General features: G+C 33.2%; 1 protein-coding gene across 23 annotated transcripts in view; it reads right to left on the bottom strand.

The window, feature by feature from the left end:
• The window catches only part of MYO9A (myosin IXA), a 308,527-nt gene that overhangs the window by 196,634 nt on the left and 88,244 nt on the right, over positions 1-23,649 (bottom strand). For all 23 annotated transcript variants that reach the window (XM_056800401.1, XM_056800408.1, XM_056800432.1 and 20 more), the window contains exon 3: positions 303-397. In XM_056800401.1, coding sequence (XP_056656379.1) covers positions 303-397 — 95 coding nt within the window. The remainder of the gene's footprint in view (positions 1-302; positions 398-23,649) is intronic.

Genomic DNA, 23,649 nt, shown 5'->3' with positions numbered 1-23,649 from the left:
AATTTTGGATTCTGGAGACAAATAGGCAGACAATGATGCTAACTATATAAGGGGAATAACCAAAAAGACAAAGTCAGGAGAAACACTTGTCTTCAAAGATACAGCAATTAGCATGCCAACAAATATAGCAGTATGTCATTGGCAATAAGTGAGGACAAGAGGCCAATATTTTTAAAAATGTAAATACAATTTAGTGCTATACTCTGATAAACAGTAAATTTGCTTCTTTTTGAACAGAAAAGTATATAAAAATAAAAGGCAAACAAGCTCTAGAACACCTAATACTGATGAATGCTACTTACCCTCGGACAGTTCCAGTCTCCTGGTAATTTACTTGAATAAACTTGCCAAAGCGACTTGAGTTGTTATTATGTGCTGTCTTTGCATTTCCAAAAGCCTGCCAAGATAAGGAGGAATTCTATTATATTTCAAAAGTTATAGCCTGAATAGATCTAACTTATTTACATTATTGATTTATATCACATGCAATATGATCAAATAAGAAAAAAAAGTAATACCAGCAGTTTAAATCTTAAACTCAAAAAAAATCATCTTCATAATAACCCTGTAATTAGTGCACATAATCTCAGTTTACAAATGAAGAAAATAAGTCTGAGACATTAAGGAAACTGTACATATTCACAAAGCTCATAACCAGGATTTAGATTCAACTTTAGGTGTCTTATGGCTCCACATTCAATGCTCTTTCCACTATGCTTATTGCTTCAGGAGTCTAGATCCAGCATAAAAGGTCTAAGAAAAATTTGACTTTCTTAAAAAGCTTTAGACAAACTAATCCCATGCATTAAAAATTAGAAAGAGAAATGGTTAACTAAAGGAAACATCTTTACAATTTTCTTTGATAAAAGGCTCATTTCCAAGATCAATAAAGAACTAAATTAAATTTATAAGTCTAAGAGCCAATCTTCAATAGATAGTTAAAGAACAGTGATAGCTGGTTTTCAAAGGAATAAATCCAGGTTATCAACAATTATGAGAAAAAAATTATCTAAATCACTAATAATTAGAGAAACATGAATTAAGATGACTGATTTACTTTAAATCATACCTATAGCAAAGATAATAAAAGAAGAAAATGACAAATGCTGGAGGGGTTGTGGAAAAGTAGATATGTGAATCTACTGTGGATCTAGCTATGAACTGAACTAGCCATTCCAAAAGGCAGAACTGGGAACTCAGCCCAGAAAGTTACCAGATTCTGAATTCCCTCTGACCCAGCTATAGCACTATTAGGCTTATACTAAAAAGAAAAAGAAAGAAAGGAAAAGGATCTATATGAACAAAAAAAAAAAGGATCTATATGAACCTCTCTTTCCTAAAACCTGGAAAATGAAGGGCAGAGTTCCTCCTATTAAGGAATGACTAAACAAAACTGTAGTATATGAAAGTAATAAAATACTAATGTGTCACAAGGAATTCTGAAATAGACAATTCTGAAGAAAAACTGAAAGACTTCTGTAAAATGCCACAAACTAAGATTGCTATAATAAGGAGAATGAGCTATATAATTATAATATAGGAAAAAAAAAACTTTGAAAGACTTTAGACCCTGACCAACAATGATAAACCAAAAATCCAAAATACTGAAGATGAAACCCATATCTCACCTGCTGACAGAGATCATTACCATATAATGCAAAAAAGAGAACTATTTTGCATATAGCCAATGTAGTGAGTTGTTTTCTTGAATTATATAGCTATAAATACAATAGCAGCTATTATTTTTTTCAATAAGTGTGTATCACTGGAGAGAAAGACTGTTTTTAAAGATCAAATGAGGATGAATGTAAAAGCCATCTATTATAAAATGCTATATTAATCATAAAATGCAATTTTGACTGATAATAGAGATTATATGGATAATAGCTATGTTTATTAACTTTTATTTAACTTTGGTTGTTACTATAGATGAGATACACACAATATTATAATTCATTACTATATGCTGTATGAGGTAAAATATCTCCATCCCCCGGCACTTCAGTGTAATATTATATCCAATGGCCTGGCATAGGTGGCCCCTCCTCCCCCAGAGTTGGCATGTAATGTTACCACAGAGAGAGGAGCTAAGGGGGTTTAAAAGGCAATGGTGTGAAAGAGGTCTATTTTTATTTCCACAATTGAACAGACCGGCTTCCTGGGCTGGCACTTGGCCAACAATACCCAACATGGAAGGGATTGTACTAGGCTGAAATCTGGGACCAGATCGTACCTTAAATCAATCTCATTTTCGCTCTTTGTCTCTCCCTATCCCCTTTACTCCCTCCTTCTTTCTCTCTTCTCACTCTTTTCTCTCCCTTTCCTTCACAAATACACACTCTCTCTGACCCCCTCTCATTTTACTAATAAATGCTTTTAACTCTGAGATAGACCACCCTTTTATCCATTACAATGCTCAACACTCAGCACAGAGCCTGGCACAAAGGAGGCACTTACTAAGTGTTTACTGATTGACTGATAGAAAACAATGACCATGACTCAATAAATAAGGTAGCATTGTAGAAAAAGTCTTGGATCTGGAGTAGGTAATACTTTGCAAGTTCTAATCCTGCCTCATATACTTCCTACCTATGTAATCCTAGAAAAATTATTCAATCTGTCTGTTTCCTGATCTTTAAAATGAGGTAAATAATAGCATCTACTTTCCAAGGTTGCTTCAATATCAAATGAAATCTTTTCAATGCTTAGCACAGGGCCTGGCACACATTAGAGATTTAACAAACAAAAGGAGACAGAACAGACCTCCAAAAGAAGATGAAACTTGGGGCAAAGTCTTATAGGAAGCCAGAGAAATTAAGAAGGAAAGGAGGAAAGTCTTCCAGGGATAGGGAACAATCAATACAAAGGAAAAGTGGCAAAATGTATTTTAGGCCAGTGTAGCTGAATAATAATAGAGTGGATGAAAGAGAGTAATATATAAGATGACCAGGAACACAGGGAAAGGCCAGATTATAAAGAGCTTTCAATGCCAAACAAAAGGATGATTTGCTCTGAGAGCAAACAGGAAGCCACTAAAATTGCTTGAATAGGGATGGAAGGTGGAGGAAGGTAAAGAAGCCAGAACTAATAGTTAAGTCAAAGATTGATCAGAGGGGAAACTTGAAGAAGGAAGGCCAGTTAGAAGGCTACTGTGAGAGTCCAGGCAAGAGATGATGAAGTCCAGAGCCAGAGTTTTGGGTAAATGAGTAAGAATGAAGGGAGATTAGGGGGCCAAGATAGTGAGTTCTATTTTGGACATGTTGAGTTTTAGATGCCTACAGAACATTCAGTTTGAGATCTCTAAGAGGCACTTGTAAATGTGAGACTATAGTTCAGGAGACAAATGGATCTGGAAATCATCTGCACAGAGACATTGCTATTTTTTCTCATTTTATTTTCATTTGTTGCTTTTGTGGTTACATTACATTAATTACTAAACATATTGCTCCCTTTTCTCCTATGCAATGAACCATTCCTTGGTAAAGATTTAAAAATAAAGAGAACAACAAAACCTACTAAAAACATCTGATTATGTTAGAAAGCATATGCAACATTCCACAATGGTAGTTCTGCAATAAAAGTTTTCTCAACCCTTCTCAGGAGTCAATGTTACTCATTATAACTGTGCAGTTAATTCTTCTGTTTCTATCCACATTGCTATAGTCTAACTATTATGTTTTCAATTTGGCTAACTTCCCTCAGGATCAATTCATGCAAGTCTTCTAGGGTTTGTTTGTTTTTTCTGTATTCTTCATGTCATCCTTATAATGCAATAATTTTCATTACATTAACAATACATTTCCTAATCAATAGGTATATGTTTTCTCATTTTTTGACACCAAAGTGCTACTATGAATTATTTGATTTATATGGCACTTTTCTGTTTGTCTCTGACATTCATGAGATGTTATGACTAGCAATGATTTAAAAGATGTGGACAGTTTAATTTGAAAATTTTGGGGTGGAGAATATAATATCAAATTGCTTTCCCGATAGATCAATTCGAATCTTCACAGTGTATTACTATACGTTTATACTTAGTTTGCTGAACATATCTTCCAACTTTTGACATAGTTATTCATTTTCTGGGTATGAAACCCTGAAGCAAACCATTAAGTTTTTTTTAAACCTACATTTCTCTTATTATTTGTGACTTGGGAAAGTTTTTCCTATAATCATTTCAGCTCTGTAATTTTTTTGTGTAAGAATTGCTGTTTATATCTTTTGATTAAGAATAGTTTTTGGTCTTATATTTGTACAAGCTGCCCTACATCTCTTGGATATCAGAGACATCTAATGCCAATATAATTTCCTAATAACAAATTCTCTCCTTATCCTAATATAACTGATTTTGGTACAAAATATTTTCATTGATATATTATTAAATACAAAATATTTTCATTTGAATAATCAAAATGATTTAATCTTTTGATCACCTCTACATCATAACTATTCTTTTCTAATGTTTTTTATTGTGCCTTTTAATATGCAAGTTGTTATCTATTTTGAGATTTTTGTGTTATATATGCAAGATACTGGTGAAAACCTAATGTTTTGCAATCTACCCTCCCATTTTGCCGGCAGTCCTTGCCAAATACAGTTTTCCCCTCAAGTACTTAATGTTCTCAAATTTATCAAACATATTGAGTTCAACTGTTTGTGATTCTTATTTATCCAGACTATCCATTTAGACAATTCTAATCTATTTCTTTTTTTAACCTGAACCAAATAGTTTTGATTTTACCCGATTTAGAATATGATTTACCATCTTAAAGTGTTGTTCATACTTTCTTTTTCTCCTTCTCTTATTTCCCCTTCAATTTCTAGACTTTTTATTTCTTATTGTTCTATTGTTTTCAACAGTGTCCATCTCTTCATGACCCCATTTGGGGTTTTCTTAGCAAAGATACAGGTGTAGTCTGCCATTTACTTCTCCATTTTGGTTTAAAGATGAGGAAACTGAGGGGAAAAGGATTAAGTGACTTTTCCAGGGTCACACAGTTAGGAAGTGCCTGAGGCCCAATTTGAACTAAGGAAGTTGAGTCTTCCTCACTACAGGCTTCGCACTTTGTCCACTGAACCACTTAGCTGCCCAAGAGTTTTTATTACTCCAAATACATTTATTTTCTCTAGCCCTATAAAATATCTCCTTGGCAGGTGATCCAGTATAACATGAAAAGTTAATTTAAGCAATAATTTTATAATATTGCAAATCCGAGTAAGAAATATTGTCATGAGTTATTTTCTTTGATTTTGAGTTGTGTTTTTCTGGTGGGGTTTTTTATGAATTCCTCCTATATATTCATAAAAAACCCCACCAGAAAAACAAAATGCTTTATACATCCAAGAATCAGTCCAACAATGTTCCCTTCCAGAAACATAACTCAAAATCAAAATCAAAGAAAATAACTCATGACAATATTTCTTACTCAGATTTGCAATATTATAAAATTATTGCTTAAATTAACTTTTCATGTTATACTGGATCACCTGCCAAGGAGGTAGCATGCTTGCTTTATTCCTGTGTTCTAAAGGAACAAAAATATTTCCATTGCAAATAATTCTAGCCTCTGATTTTAAATTTATTTTTAATTATGTTTAAAAAGTATCTTACTCATATTGTTTGAGTTTTTAATGTAAAAAATCTCTTTGTTGATATTTTCTGTACCTTTTATCACCATATGTATCCCAAGGCTTCTCCTTCCCAAAGAGCCAACCTATATGGCACAAATTGCATTTTTTAGAGAAGTAAAAGGGGAAATTTTTCGGCACAAATGACTGATACGGTCTGTTGGGGGTATCTTCTCATATCTCTCTAAGGTCATTTGATCCATTTGATCTTTATAATTTAGTTACATTTACTTTTAATTTTTTGGTATATAGTTCTTTCCATTTACATTGTTGTACTTAATATGTATATTGGTTTTTTCCTTCTGTTTACTTCACTGCATCAGTTCATATGCTTTCCATGCTTCTATGTATTCAAACACAATATTTGTTACAGCAAAGTAATATTCTATTACATTTATGTGCCACAATTTTTGGTTAGGTATTTCCCAATTGGTGGGTATCTACTTTGTTTCTAGTTTTTAGCTATCAGAAAAAGTGATGCTATAAATATTTTGGAGTATACATGTATAGAATATATGAGTATTGGGTGAATTTCCTAAGTAATCTCCCAGTCTCTAGTCTTTCCCTAATATAATCCATCCTCCACTCAATTGGAAAAAATGATATTTTGAAAGTATAGCTGTGACCAGGTCATTCTCTCACTCAGTAAACTCTATCCTCTCACTATTACTTCTAGAAATAAACTCCTCTGTCTGAAATTTAAAGTCCTTCAAAATTTAGACCCTGTCTACATATCTAATTTAATTGTATATTACCCTTAGGCAGTCAACCTGGCCTTCTTCTTGTAATCTGGAAAAAAGACAGTGGGGTTTTTCACATTTGCACCTAATTTTACCTAACTAGAATAGTGCCAATAATAAAGTAGGCACAACCTGCAACTGTTAATTATATTTTTTATTGTTGAATTATAATCTATATGAAATACTGAAATTCTGTTGAGTTGATTGAAGTATATAATGAATTCAACACAATGGTAACAGAATTGCCCTGACTGCCTATTTTTTTCTTCTAAATTTCTTTTGGCTGGCTGAGCCAAGATGGGGGAGAAGGCACTCATCTGATTTCTATCAAATTACTCTCCAAAAAGCTATGATATAACACCTCAAAATAAATTCTGAAGCAGCATAACCCACAAAAATGAGAGTAATACAGGAAAATCATGGAAAAAAGTCAGCAGCTCGGTAAGGAAGGCACAAAAAAAAAAAAACCTTAAAAAAATAAAACAGGCCAATTAGTAAAAGAGGTATAAAAATCCATAGAAGGGACAAACTCCTTAAAAAGCAGAATTGGCTTAATGGAAAAAAGCACACAAAGATGCAGTGAAGAGAAGAATGTTATAGGTAGTATTAGCCAGATGGAAAAATGAGGTACAAACATCCACTGAAGAAAAGAACTCTTTAAAAGTAGAACTGACCAAATGGAAAAGGAGGTACAAAAGCTCACTCAAGAAGAACCATTTATTAAAAATTAGAATTGAGCAAGCGGAAACCAATGTTTCCATGAGCCATCAATAAACAATCAAAGTCAAAAGTATGAAAAAAAAAAGAAAATGTGAAACATCTCATGGAAAAAGCAACTGACCTAGAAATAAATCCAGGAGAGATCATTTAAGAATTATTAGACTACCTGAAAGCCAACATGTTTTAAGAAATCATCAAGGGGGAAAAAATTCTAGAACCAGACAACAAAATAGAAATTCAAAGAATCCAATGATCACCTCCTTAATGAGATTCCACAATGATAATTCCCAGGAATTCCACACCAAATTCTAGAACTCTCAGGTTGATGAGAAAATACTATAAGCAGCTAAAAAGAAACAATTCAGTTATCTTGGAACCACAGTCAGGATAATGTAGCAGCTTCTACATTAAAAGATCAGAGAGCCTGGAATAGGATATTCCAGAGGCCAAAGCAGCTAGGAGTTCAGCCAAGAATCATTTAGCTAGGAAAACTGAGCATAATTTTTCACAGGGGGGAAATGGGTACTCAATGAAATAAAGGACTTTCAAATAGTCCTGATTGAAAAGACCAGAAATGAATGGAAAATCTGACTAGAAACTACAAGACTCAAGAAAATAATAAAAAAAGTAAACAGGAAAAAGAATCAAAAGACATTCAATAAGGTTAAATTGTGTACATGCCTGAATGGACAAATAATTCTTGTAACACTAAAGAACTTTGCCATTATTAGGGCAGTTAGAATTATACATAGATAGAGGGAAAACGTGTGAATTGAATATAATGGGGTGATATAAAAAATTAAATTAAATTAAGGCATGAGAAAGAAAGAGCAATGCTTTGGAAGGATGAGGAGGGGAAAATAGAACAGGATAAATTAATGGACATGAAAGAATCATGAAAGAGTATTTACTGTGGAGGGAGAAGATGGGGGATATAGGAAGGAGAATATGTGAACCTTCTATGACTGGCTCAATGAGGGAAGGACATACACAATCAATTGGGTACAGAAAGTTGCCTTCCCCTATAGAAAATAGGAGGGGAATGGGGTAAGAGAAGGGAGCTGAGGCTGATAGAAAAAAAAGGGCAAATTAGGGGAGGTGTAGGTCAGAAACCAAACAGTGGTAAATAGAATGGAAGGTACACAGGTGATTGTAATTATGGTGCAAAAAAGTTTTACAAGTCTCTCTAATAAAGGTCTCAATTCTCAAATTATCAGAGAAGTGAGCTGACTATATAAGAATGCAAGTCATTCCTCATTTGACAAATGGTCAAAGGATATGAACAGGAAATTTTCAAATAAAGTAATTAAAGATCTAGTCATGCAAAAAATGCTCTAAAATCACCATGAATTAGAGAAATGAAAATTAAAACAACTCTGAGGTACCAGCCCATACCTATCAGATGGGCTACAGTGACAGAAAAGGAAAATGACAAAACTTGGAGGGGATATAGAAAACCTGGGACACAAATGCATTGTTGGGGGGGGGGGGGGGGGAGTAGTAAACTGACTTATTCAAAAAAGTAATTTGGCCCTATGCCCAAAGAATTATAAAACAGTACATATCCTTTGACATAGCAATATCATTACTAAGTCTGTATTCCAAAGAGAATTTTTTAAGAAACACACAAAAAGGGGAAGGGCCTGTGTGTACAAAAAAATTTTAAGCAGCTCTTTGGGTGCAAAGACAAAGATTTAGAAAGTGAGTGGATACTATCAATTGGGGAATGGCTGAGTATGTTACAGTATAGGACTATAATAGAATATTACTGTGCTATAAGAAATGATAAGCAGGAGAAGCTCAGAAAGACCTGAAAAGACTTACATGAACAGAAGGAGAATGAAATAAATGGAACCAAGAAAACATTGTACAGTGACAGGAGTACAAATGACTGTGAATAACAACTATTCTCAGTAATACAATGATCCCAAAGGACTCATGATAAAAAAAAAATGCCATCTACTTCCAGAGAAAAAGAACCAAGAATGAATCCAGACCAAAGCAAACATTTTTCACTTTCCTAATTTTTTGTCTATTTGTCTTTCCTTTCACAAAAAGATTAATATGGAAAAATATTTTACATGATTGCATATGTAAAATCTATTATGAGATATTTATCACCTGCATAAAGGTGGGGGTAAAGGGGGAGGGAGAAAATTGGACACAATATTCTTTGAAAAATATTGGAAACTATTTTTACATGTAATTGGGGGAAAAATAAAAATTAAATTGGCCTCCCAATTTTAATTATAAACCAATCTATGAAAATATACAAGAATTATAATCTTTTCTCTAATCAACTGAGAAGCATTTAATAAATATATAATATAGACTAGTCACTGAGTTAAGACTAGTGATAAAAAGACAAAAAATGAAATAGTTCTTGTCTTCAGGAATAACAATTTAACAATTTTGTATGATTCTGATGTGGCTCCATGATATTTGAATTGTTTCTTTTTGGCTACTAGCAATAATTTTTCCTTGACCTGGGGGTTCTGGAATTTGTGATATTTTAGAGAGTTATCCTTTTGGTATCTCTTTCACATGATCAGGGGATTCTTTCATTTTCATTACCCTCTGGTTCTAGACTATCAAAGGCAGTTTTCCTTGATAATTTATTATTATTTTTTAAACCCTTACTTCTGTCTTAGAATCTATAATACTGTGTATTGGTTCCAAGGTAGAAGAATGGTATGGGCTTGACAGTGACTTGCCCATGGTCACACAGACAGGAAGTTTCTGAGGCCAGATTTAAACAGAGGACTTCCCTCTCTAGGCCTGATTCAAGTCACTGAGCTACCTATCTGCCCCCAATAATTTCTTGAACAGAAATGTCTAACCTCTTTTTTTGATCATGGCTTTCAGATAGTCCAATAAATCTTAGATCATCTCATTTTCTAAGCTTTTGACTTTTTTTTTAAGTATTTTCCTGTATCACTTTTATTTCTTTTCCCAATTTTTCTTTTATCTCTCTTATTTGATTTTTAAAATCCTTCTTAACTTTTCCATTAATTCTTTTGGGGCTTAAGAGCAATTCCTATTTTTCTTGGAGGTTTTTGATGTAACAGTTGTCTTCTTCTGAGTTTCTGTTTTGATCTTCTCTGTCACCAAAATAACTTTCTTTGTTGAGTTTCTTTTTCTTTTAACTTAAAAAAAAAAGTTAGTGTTGGGCTCTGCATCCATGCTGAAGGGAGCACCGTTCCAAGCTTTTGATTCATAGCTCTACCAACAGTGTATTATTGTCTCCACTTTTCCATATCCCCTCCAACATCTGTCATGCTGCCCTTTGTCATTTTAGTCAATCTGATGGTTGTGAAATGATATCTCAAAATTCTTAGTTTGCATTTCTCTAATAATCAGTAGTTATTTAGAGACTGTTTTCATATACCAATACATGATTCTTATTTCTTCGTCCAAAAGCATTCTGTTCATATCTTTTGCCCATTTATCAATTTGGAGATAGCTCTTATCCTTATAAATTTTTCAAAGTTCTCTATGTATCTTAGATATGAGAATTCTATCCAAGAGTGTCTATAAATACCCCCACACACAATTTTTTGCTTTCAATTTAATCTTGGCAACATTTGTTTTACTATAAAACTTTTCTATGTAAAATTATCATTTTACTTATTATTTTTTATTTATTTATATTTATATATATATTTATATACATAAATATATATTTATAACATATATTATATATAATAAGTAAAAACTTATTTACTTATTATATTATTAAAATAAAAATTATCATTTTATATTTTACAGTGCTCTCTATCTCTTGCTGATTTATGAATTCCAATCCTTCCATAAATCTGATGAGTAATATATTCCCTGTTTTTCTAATTTATATCTCCTTTTATGACTAAATCATGTATTCATTTTAATCTTAGTGAATGGTAAAGATAGTGTTTCTGTCAAACTACTTTCCAGTTGTCAAAGCTATTTTTAACAAATTGTGATTTCTTATCCCCCAAAATTCGATCTATGTTTTTGCCAAATACAAGATTACTATAATATTTTGCTGCTGATTGTTGAATGTCCTATTCCACTGATCTGTCTTTTTCTTAGTACAGATAGCGTTGATAATTACTGCTTTATAATGCAATTTAAAATTTTGGTACTGCTAGACTTCCTTTACATTTTTTCATTACTTCTTTTGCTATTCTAAATCTTTTGTTCTTCTAAATTTTATTATTTTTTCTAGCGTAATAACTTTTTGTGATATAATTGGGATGGCATTAAATAAATAGCTTAGGTAGGATTGGCATTTTAATTATATTGGCTCTGCCCGTTCATGAATAATTAATATTTATCCAATTATTTAGATCTAACATTGTGTAAAAAGTGTTTTATGTTCATTAGTTCCTGGGGTTGTTTTGCCAGGTATAGTCCCAGGTAGTATACTCTATCTCTTCTTAAAGGACTTTGTCAGTAAAACAGGAAAATGCTAACAATTTATGTAAGTTTATTTTATATCCTGCTACTTTGCTAAAATTATTGATAGTTTCAACTAACTTTTTAGTAAATCTCTAGAGTTTTTCACATATATCATCATATCATCTACAGAGAAAGTTGTATTACCTCTTTGCCTATTCTGATTCCTTCAACTTCTTTCTATTCTATTATTGCTACTGTTAGTATTTCTAATACTATATTAAATATTGGTGATAATGGGCATCCTTGTTTCATCGCTGATCTTACTGGGAAAGGTCCTAGCTTATGCGTGTTAAAAATAATATTGCTAATGGTTTTAGGTAGATGCTTCGTTTTATTTAATTCATTTATACCTATGTTTTCCAGGATGTTTAATAAGAATGAAGTTATTATTTTGTCAAAGGCTTTTCTGAATTTTTTGATATAACCATGTTTTTATTATTTATTTTTATTAATATAATGGTTATATTATATATATATATATGTGTGTGTATATATAAAATAACCAATTATACTGACACTTTTCCTGATAGTAAATCATGCCTACATTCTTGGTATAAATCTTGCTTGGTCACCATGTATAATTTTTGTGGTATTTTGTTGTTTCCTAGCTGGTATTTTATTTAGAATTTTTAGAGCCATATTCATTAATGAAATTGGTCTATAATTTTCTTTCTCTTTTTTTGCTCTTCCTGTTTGGGTATCAAAACCGTATTTATTTCATAAAAGAAGTTTGGTAAAACCCCTTCTTTATACTTGTTATTTTAAACAATTTATTGAATATCAGCATCAGTTGATTTTTGACTACTTGGTAGATTTACTCATAAATCCATCTGGTCCTGATGCTTTTCCCTTAGGAAGTTCATTTATGACCTATTCAATTTCTTTTTCTAAAATAAATTTATTTGGATATTCTATTTCCTCCTCTGATGGTCTAGTTTATTGTTTATTGATAGTTTCAAATAACTTTTTAATTGAATCTCCAGGATTTTCCACATATACCTTCATGTCATCTACAGAGAAAGTTTTAAAAGTATTGAGACCAGAACTTATTAGGAAATTATGGTGAAAATTCATGTGAGAGGTGATTAAAAGCATACTATTTAAACAAGCATAATACAAAACAGTGAACAATAAGTATCAGGTGAAAGGAGAGAAGTACTCCTAATAAATTTGGGCATAAGAGCTGAAATTTTTATGTAAAGAAAACCTAAGACTGTAGGTAAGTGGGAAGGAATCATCAGAACTTGAACAGTCAGAATAAATCAAACATGAATTCTTTATATTTCTTTAAATTTAGAAAATAAGTCAATATTTTAAAATGCAAGTTTTGTTTTTTAAGCCACAATAGATTATGATGCAACCCCAAAGTCTAGATGCTAAACTGTCTTAATTATTACAAACATGCAAAAAAAAGAGCAATATAAATGTCAATGTCATAAATATATACATATATGGATTATTTAAAGGACTCCATTTTATAAACATATCAAGTTTGAAATTTGGAAGCATTAATGCTGCTAAGAATTCCTCATAGATTCTTCTCGACTAACACTTGAAACATTTTAAGTAAAATTCCTGAGCAACATTCCAACCTTTGGCAGTAGGTAATGAGCAATAAAGAGAAGTTAAACATTGTTGTTGGGGTTGAAGTCTATAAAAGTGTGGGAGAAAAATTCCATTTGCAATTGACTAAATGCCAATTTGATATCACTAAAACATCACTTCATTGTAGGGGGAAAAAAACCCAGAGGAATCAGATGAGTCAATCTTTAAATATTATTGTTAATAGAATGACTGTAATCAAGGATATTTGTTTTTGAGACTGGAACTAGTCTCAAAAAATCCCCCATAAGATGTCTATCTTGAAATAAGTGTTAGCTAATAAGCCTATCTATTTAAAAAAATTAATCATTAGTCATAACCAAAAAACATAGAAAGTTGAGGCTTTTAAAAATGTATCTTATTATCTGAAGCCTTATCCTAAGCAGTTCAGGTTAAAACTCTTTCAAGTCCTTAAAGAATAGCTAATAGAAAGTCAATCCTGATTCCTGTAACATTCTAGATGAAGTATAATATTTGTGATTCTCCACTAAATTTAAATTCAAACATTTATTTAAAAGTCTACTATTGAGAGCAGGTAGGTGGCTCAATGGATTAAGAGCCAGGCCTAGAGACAGAAAGTCCTGGGTTCAAAAATCTGACACTTCCTAGGTGTATGATTCTGGGCAAGTCCCTTACTCCCCCCTATTGCCTAACTTTATCTCTCTACTGTCTTAGAACCAAAACACAGAATCACAGAATCGATTCTAAGGTAGATGGTAAGGGTTTTTTTTTTTTTAAGTCTATTTTTATGTATGTAATGCATTATCCAATTCACTAGAGAAATAAGAATGGAAAGGAAAGGAGCCTAGCAGCATCAGACAATACAAATCAGTAATCATCAAAACCAATTTAGTACTAGAAAGAAAGAGGTTTTTCAGTAGAACAAGTGAGGTACACAACAGAGAAGCAAGCAAGCATAATTAATATTTGATAAACTCCAAGGACTCCGTTTTAGGGGCAAGTAATAACTATTCAACAAAAGCTGATAGAAAAACTAGAAAGTAGTCTGGCACAGAAACTAGATATAGGCAAATCTGTCACATCATATACCAAAAAATATACTTAGACCAAAAAATACAAAGTGATATCATAAGCAAACTAGGAGGGCAAGCAATAAATTACCTGTGAGATCTATGGATAGGGGAAGAGTTTCTGACCAAACAAGAGAGAATTACAGAAGATAAAATGAACACTTTGATTACATAAAATCACAAATAAAACCAATACAGCTAAAAGTAGAAGAGAGTAGGTAGGAGGGAGAGAGGGGAGGATCTTTATAGCAAATTTCTCTGATAAAAGTTTCATTTCTTAACTATGTAAAGAACTGATTCAAATTTGGGCTGCACTGCTTCATTCTATTCACTCTCTTATTGAACTTCTTCAGTACAAATATGAAGAGCAAAAAAGTAAAATTAAGTATATAATATTACCCTTTTGACCTGGTGATTCTATTGCAAGTAATTTGTCCTTAAAGTATTATTAAAATCATGACACAATCACAAAATTTCTGAGCTGTAAGGGACTTCAGTGGCCATCTAGTTTACAACCAAAAGGAATCCCAAACACTGTAACACACCCAAGTCTGGTCATCTAGACTTTGACAAGAGATCCCCAAAAAGGAACTTACCACCTGCCAGGTTAGATCATTTCATTTTTGGACAGCTTTATATGTTAGGAATTATTCCCCGATATCAAGCATTAATCTACCTCTCTGTAACTTCCTCCACTGCTACTGGTTCTACCCTCTAGGGCAAAAGAAAACAAATCAAATCCCTCTTCTGTGACAACTTTTCAAGTAAACGAAGTCAGCAAGACCCTTCACCCCCAATTCTTCTCTTTTCCAGGATAAACATCACTGTTCTTTCAAGGTAATGTTAAATGACTTGGGCTTAGTCACACTCTAGCTTAATATCATCCTTAAGTAGTGGACCAATCTGTATGAACATTTATATTCCATACGTATTTAAATATGGAAAAACACTAGAATTCCACAAATATCAGAACATTAGGGATCCACAAAAAAAAAATGAAAATAAGGAAACACATGAAAATCTACACTGAGAAAGTACCAGAATGAGAACTGTACATACATTGACTACATATAAGATGAAAAGCCAAAGATAGCAGAACTTGAAAAGTACAAAAAGCCAAAGATATTAAAACTTGAAAAGTACAAGGAAAAGGACACAGAACAAATTCCTAGTTTGTGGTCTGATAATTCATTTTATTTCTAATTTTTAACTGCAAAGTATTTTAGGGAAGAATTTCTGTTTATGGTCATTAAATTTTAACAACATTTTAATGAATATTCTTGTTATTTATTACTATATAGTACCAAATGTTGTGGGGTACTCCTTCCCTTCCATCTCCTGACAGTTTCTCATGTGTCTCTCATAGTTTAATGCATATATTCCTTTTTTTTTTTATTTTAACCCTTACCTTCTATCTTGGAGTCAATACTGTGTATTGGCTCCAAGGCAGAAGAATGGTATGGGCTAGGCAATGGGGGTCAAGTGACTTGCCCAGGGTCACACTGCTGGGAAGTGTCTGAGGCCAGATTTGAACCTAGGACCTCCTGTCTCTAGGGCTGGCTCTCAATCCACTGACCTATCCAGCTGCCCCCCCCCCTTTTGTTTTTAAAAAATCTTTTTTCTTAAAACTTGGAAAAAAGATAGATGCTCCTCCCAAAGGAAAGCCAATTTGAACTTTGCATTCACATACCACTTAATTGGCACTGGCAGAGAAATACAAACAGAAAGCTCTTTATGTATATCACTATACAATTTGCCATTTCCTCTTTCCTCAGTTCTCTCATCTCTACAATTAGTTCATACGTTGAAATGGTGCAGCCAGCTGATTTGGCTTATTCATAGCTGACTTCAGGGTGGAGTTGGGGGAGGGGGAGGATGCACAGACTTCCTAGTCTTTTATTTTCATAATACTAGCAAATTTGATACATAATTAACAGATTATTTCCAAAGCCCCATTACAAAAAGGTACCCTCAGAGGTTCACTGGGGAATAGAATCTTTAAAAAGAAATTCAACCTCAAGGAATTATGTAAGAGTAGGAATTCCTTTTGTATTTGGATTGCATTAGATGACTACTGAAGTGCCGTCTAACATGTAAAGTGCTTTGCAAATTATAGAGAACTATACAGTAGCCAGAAGAGTAAATGGATAGCATATAAAATCTGCAGTAAATGCTACTATTATTCCAAATCTCAAATTCTGTGATGTCATCTTTTCACTTTTCTTCTCTCCTCCCTAGACACCCAGACTTCAGATGAGAATCCCCTCAGTAGTTTTATCAGTCTTCAGTTTCTCCTTAATAATCAGAATCAGATCTCAAGTTTTCCTCATTAGTCTCTTATTGTTGCATGAAATTATTACTGAGGCAGGTCAAGAAAGTAGCTGTTCTGCTTTTATCCAAGAGAAAAAATCGACAATCATAGCAGGATAGTTCAAGCTCCCTATCACTTCTGTATTGTGCTTTTTTTGCCAGGTTTGTGAGCTACTATCATCAACCACTTTCATGTTAGATTTAAGTGAACAAGAGTATGCTATCAAGGACAGCTAAGTGGCATGGTGGATAGAGTACTGGACCTGTAGTCAGAAAGACTTATCACCTAAGTTCAAGTCTGGCCTCAGAAATTTACTAGTTGTGTGACCCTGGGCAAATCACTTAAGTCTTTTTGCTTCAGTTTCTTCACCCATAAAATGAGCTAGAAAAGGAAATGGCAAACTGTTCCACTATTCTTACTGAAAAATACCCCAAATGGGGTTATAAAAAGTCAGATCTGACAGAAATTCCTGAATAAAAAAAAGTATACTATCAGTTCAATAAATATTCTGCTTCTTCCTCTATCAATCCTTGCCCAAAGGTTCTTACATTACCCTATTTCCCCATGAATTGATGATTATTTTTTATATCAGGACACAATCTTGACATACCAGGTTATTCTACTCCTACTTTTAGGCAATATATTTCTTTTGAACTCTTAAATCATTTAAGCAACAACATGCCAGGTATTATGCTATGGATTCAAAGACAAAAGCAAAATTGCCCCTGCCCTTAAGGGTTTATAGTCTAGCAGGGAATGTAAGGCATATTCATCTATCTGCTCTCATATTCCAACCATGAAACACATACCTAGACCAGGACAAATTTACCTCCTTTCAACTCAAAAGGATTATACAAATTCACTCTGACACTCTCCTGGATTAATGTTTTGATAAGATGGAACAATGGACCAAAGGGAAGATAAATTAAATAAGAATAAATATATAGTATTACATTTTGGTTACAAAATTACACACACACACACACACACACACACACACACACGGGAAGACAGTCTGATAGCTGTTCGTGTTTATTTTTATGAAGTCTATGAAGTTTAACAGTAATTCATGTGACAGTTGGTTTAAAAAACACTAAAGCAGGGGTTGTTCATGACTTTTATTTTGACCTTCTGATACCTCACTATAAAGTTTTTAAGTGCATAAAATAACATACATAAGATTACAAAGAAAACCAACTATCCAGAAATATAGTTATTGACATTTATAAAAAACTAGTTCCTAAGTCCTGGGTTTAAAACTTCTGTACTAAAGAGAACAAGAAGTATGCTGCTCATATGCAAAAATGCCCTTGCTAAAACTTCATCCAAGGAGTAGCTTTTGATTCTGGGAGCCCCTAAGAGTGGCACATCCATGATCCAGCTATAGCACTGCTGGGTTTGTACCCCAAAGAGATAATAAGGAAAAAGACCTGTACAATAATATTCATAGCTGCACTCTTTGTGGTGGCCAAAAACTGGAAAATGAGGGGATGCCCTTCAATTGGGGAATGGCTGAACAAATTGTGGTATATGTTGGTGATGGAATACTATTGTGCTAAAAGGAATAATGAACTGGAGGAATTCCATGTGAACTGGAACAACCTCCAGGAAGTGATGCAGAGCGAAAGGAGCAGAACCAGGAAAACGTTGTACACAGAGACTGATACACTGTGGTACAATCGAAGGTAATGGACTTCTCCATTAGTGTCAATGCAATGTCCCTGAACAATCTGCAGGGATCTAAAAAATACTATCCACAAGCAAAGGATAAACTGTGGGAGTAAAAACACCGATGAAAAGCAACTGCTTGACTACAGGGGTTGAGGGGATATGACTGAGGAGAGACTCTAAATGAACACTCTAATGCAAATACCAACAACAGGGAAATGGGTTCAAGTCAAGAACACATGTGATAACCAGTGGAATCATGCGTCGGCTATGGGAGAGGGAAAGGGGGGTGGGGGGGGGAGGGAGGAAAAGAAAATGATTTTTGTTTCCAGTGAATAATGTTTGGAAATGACCAAATAAAATAATGTTTAAAATTAAAAAGAAAAAAAAAGAGTGGCACATCCAGAAGAAGAGAACAGGACAATGAAAAGACTACAACTCGTATTAAATGAGGAATGGCTGAAGAATCCAGGAAAATTCAGGCTAAAAAAAAATGGAGATGAGTGGCAACATATGAACTAAATATGTTAACTACCTTGAAATATTTGAAGTGTTTTCAGTCATTTTTATTCATATATACAGAGGACCAAAATGAGACCAATTTGTAGAAAACAAATTAGCAAGTGTTTAACTGTTAAGTGAATAATAGGTGTTTTCTAAAAATTCCAGTCCAATTTTCCAAAAAATCATAAATTGGTGAGCTCCTTATTATTGAAAGTCAAGTGGAAGATAGAAGACTTACAATAAACGTCATTCTAGTTGAATGTATTCACATATTTTTTCTTAGCTAACATGAGAGTTATTTCCTATTAATATAAATACATACTTGCACAGATTCCCAAAAAACCTCTACCACATGAAAACCATAGGCGGATGAACTAAATCCTATGAATAGAATAATATAATTTAAACCGTATGAATGAGATTAGATAATTTAACAAAACTAATAAATTAAACACAAAAAAAGTGTCACACTTCCATCCCTCTAACTTGCTCTATTACTAATCTATTACATTTTTAATGACAAACATCATATCAGAACACTAATTTTCATCCTATGATATTACAATCTTACAATGAATTACATGTAACATCATAAACTAACAATATTCACATACCAAAAAAAAGTTTTGGAGTTAAATACTATCTTTCCTTCCTGCTGGTTTTTTTAGTACTTTCAGTACGATTAAATATTAACAATGATTTCACACAATACTCCAAAGTTTCTTGCCTTACTTCTTTCAGTTTAACTTCTTTGTTAAAAGCAGACTGACATACTTTCAAAAAGTAAAATGTATCAAAAAAAAAAAACCCAAAACCACCCAACCCTCAATTAAATCACAAACTTCAAACATTATGAACACATACTCTAAAGTTAAAAGGCAACTTATTAACAGAGTATGTTTGAAATTAGCTAGTGGTGTCCAATATAAACACACCAAGTATGTGGGACCTAATTTTCAACTTGTTTATTTGCTTTAATGGGATTGCAATCTCATTAAAGAGATATTTATTCCAAAAGTGCAGATTACAAGCCTTTTTCTCATCCAAGTTAGATCTTGTCTACTGACTTTGAATTAATCCTCCATAGAGAAGATGACATATCTTCTGTTTCTTTTTAAATTTCATGGATACCAGGCACATCTATTGTTCCTAACCACTGATAGATGCCTGGCTCAAAATCTCTTCTAGAGATTTATTTTTAAAAGATGTTAGGCATCACTCACTATACCTTCAAGTGACCATTTATAAGTCATTGTAGACCACTTATATTATTATTGCCTTTGGTCACCTATAATTTTGATTCTTTGGCAATCAGTGTCCCATTATTCATATCTATATTGTATCATCAGGAAAATAGTGATGCTAAAAGATTAAACCACATGGAGTTTGGTAGGTATGTGTTCTCCAAAGATTATGGTATATATCAAAATTTCCTGGTCAAATTAACAGTAGAAGGATAATTTTTTTAATGGAAAAGTGCTTCAGTGCTTCCTGTTCTGAAAGAAATAGTACTGTTTGTATCACATTTCAGAATATTACAAATCTCCTCAATATAACAAGACTATTCCAAAGGTCATCATAATAATCTACCAAGGAAAAAGCAAATAGATACTTATCCTTTACATGATGACATGAGGTTGGATAAGAACAGTATAATGAACTACATATATTTTGCACAAGTGTTATAGATAGAATTATGTGCTAGACCTAAAATAAAACAAAGTAAACTGAAAGATATTTGGGAAATTAAAATGTACTTCCAATGATTTGGGGCTGCTCTCTGTCATTAGTGACCTTCATTATCAGCATGCTAGCCAGCTCATTTTTTAAGTAATTTTACTCTTAAAACAGCTTGTATCTTTGAAAAACATTTAAACTGATATTTTAAAAATATTGAATTCCTTACTAAGATCTTCCTCTGATGCTCTACTGGTATAGAGTTGACACTAAATTCTTGAAGGCACTCTCTGCAAACACCAAGCTCCAACAAAGTGGGTTCTAAAACATTTTTGTGTCATGTACCCCATTGACGATCCAAGAAAGAAGTCTTTGGATCTCTTCTCAGTATAATATTTTCAAATGCATGAAATAAAATACATAGGATTATAAAAGAAATCAATTTCATTAAAATATACTTACTAAAGTATTTTTTTAAGTTCACAGATTCTACATTAAGGACCCTTGCTCTGGGAGAGCTTACAAAGTTAGAAAGGCTTTGAGAAAGTTCAGAGGGAAATAACTTTGTGGTTATTCTGTTTGATTCATTATACACTTTTAAAAAGTGAATATGAATTATGAATTATTAGGATCTATTTTACCCAAAACATGTCACTAAATCTGACAATCTAAATGAAATGGATAAATATTTACAAAAATATAAATTGCCCAGATTAACAGAAGAAGAATTAGAATACTTAAATAACCCCATCTTAGAGAAAGAAATAGAAAACACCTAAGAACTGTCTGAGGTCACATTTGAACACAAGACTTCTGCTTTCTGGCTCTCAATCCACACTAAGTTAACTAGCTGCCCCCTAAATTTCTTTTACAATAAAAAAATGGTGCTGATATCTAAGCCAGGAAGAGAGATAGATGAGAGAGAACTATAGACCAATTTTCTTCATCAGTATTTATACAAATATTTTAAATAAAATACTAGTAAAGAAATGACAGAAATATATCACAAGGATCATATACTAGACCCAGGTGGGATTTATACTAAGAATGCAGGGCTGTTTTGATATTAGGAAAGCCATCAACATAAATGGCCGTATCAATAACAAAACAGAAACCATATGATTATCTTAATAGATGAAGAAAAGGGCTTTGACAAAACTTTGACAAAAAAAATGACAGTGATAAAAACACTATGTAGCACAGTAATAAATGAAGTCTTGCTTAAAGTGGTAATTAGATGAAATCATCAGCAAGCATTATCTGTAATAGAAGGCTAGATCAGGAGTGAAGCAAAGATGCCCATAACCACCATTATTCAATATTGTACTAAAAATGCTCAAGCAAAAAGAGAAAAAAATAAAACTATCACTTTTTGCAGATGATATATTAGAATCCTAGAGAATATCATTATTCAATAAAACTGGGTGGTTCCTGATCACTTAGATGAGTTTGGGCATTCCTTCCTATCATTATATTTTTCTTCAAGCACTCTATAGTCTACTCAGTATAGCCTACTTATTGCTCCTTACATACAATAGATCCCTAAGCTTAGAATGTACTCCTTTCTGACCTCTGCCTCTTGAAATTCCTTATTTCTATTAAGATTCATTTCATGTACCATGATGCCTTTCCTGATTCTTCCCAGCAACTAGTGCCCTCCCTTTCAAAATAACCTTGTAGCAAAGCCAAAAAGGTGGAGAAGGTACATACATATGATGTAACAACCCAAGACAAATTTTGGAGCAAAATTCACACAATAAATAACACACAAAAAGATGGGGTGAAATAATTTTTCAATCCCAAACAACAGAACAAATGTAATGGGGTGGAAGTGGAGCACAAAGCAGCATACCAAGGCAGTTCCCACCACAGCAACAAGCCTAGGAGGCCTAGGAGGCATCTAAATGATTAGCAAAGGTTTCCTGAGCTCTTAAACACAGACAGTAAGAGGGAAGTGGGGAGTTGTTGAACAACTGCTCAGAAGGTAATTACAGGGGTCCTTTTGCTGTAACCAGGTTACAGTCAGGGGCATGGTCTCAGGGGGAAGAAAAACAGTAGCAAACACCATTGTTTGCAACCACAGCAGAATCTGGGTTCCTGGTCACAGTTTCAAGAGTGCCTAAGGTTACTCACAGACCAGAGCACAGGTAGGGAGAGTATTAAATACATCTCTCCTTACACAATGACACTTTGAAAGAACTGAAAACTTATAGCTCCCCAAAGCTAGCTCTGAAGGCACCTGCACAATGAATCAAAAGCTTGGAACAGTGCTCCCTTCAGCATAGATGCAGAGTCCAACACTAACTTTTTTTTTTAATTAAAAGAAAAAGAAACTCAAAAGAGAAAGTTATTTTGGTGACAGGGAAGATCAAAACAGAAACTCAGAAGAAGACAACTGTTACATCAAAAACCTCCAAGAAAAATAGAAATTGCTCTTAAGCCCCAAAAGAATTAAGCACATGAAGCACATGAAGGATTTAAAAAATAAAATAAGAGAAATAAAAGAAAAACTGGGAAAAGAAATAAAAGTAATATAGGAAAATACTTAAAAAAAAGTCAAAAGCTTGGAAAAGGAGATTTATTGGACTACCTGAAAGCCATAATCAAAAAAAAAGAGATTAGACATATCTGTTCAAGAAATTATTGGGGGCAGATAGGTAGCTCAGTTAATTGAATCAGGCCTAGAGAGGGAAGTCCTCTGTTTAAATCTAGCCTCAGAAACTTCCTGTCAACTAACAGAATAGAAAATACATTACATACAATTTGGCTACAAATAGTTCTCTTGTTTCTCCTAATTTTCTGAGGGCTCCTCATTCTCCTCTGATGGACCATTGCCCATATCAAGTCTCCTAATAAAGCTCAGGACTCGGCTGTCTTTCTGTACATCCTTTCTCTCTTATTACCTCATTAACTCTAGTAAGTTCAAATATATATCGTCCCTCAGATCTATATAATCTGACCCGAATCTCTCCATTTCCACTTTCTAAAGTTCTCTCCCTTCAGATCCCTTCTCTCCACTCAGATAGCCACTACCATAGTTAAAGCTTCGACCACTTCTTGCCAAGAGTACTGTAATATGTAATAGACTTTTGAATGGTTTGTACCTAAATTAGTCTCACCATTTCAACCTATCCTCCATATAGCAAAAAAATTATTTTTCTTAAACATAGATCTACCCATAACACTCACTTCACTTAATTAACTCAAGTGGTCCCTTTTGTCTCTAGGATATAATATTAATCCCTCTATTTAGCTTTCAAAGACCTATACAACATGGCTCCAACCTATATTTTCAGGCTCACTGAACTTTACTCCCCCATCATGA

Source organism: Monodelphis domestica, chromosome 1 (genome assembly GCF_027887165.1).
Source record: "Monodelphis domestica isolate mMonDom1 chromosome 1, mMonDom1.pri, whole genome shotgun sequence".
In the NCBI taxonomy this organism is placed as follows: Eukaryota; Metazoa; Chordata; class Mammalia; order Didelphimorphia; family Didelphidae; genus Monodelphis; species Monodelphis domestica.
The sequence above is the reverse complement of the archived record's forward strand: the minus strand, read 5'-3'. Positions and strand labels throughout refer to the sequence as shown.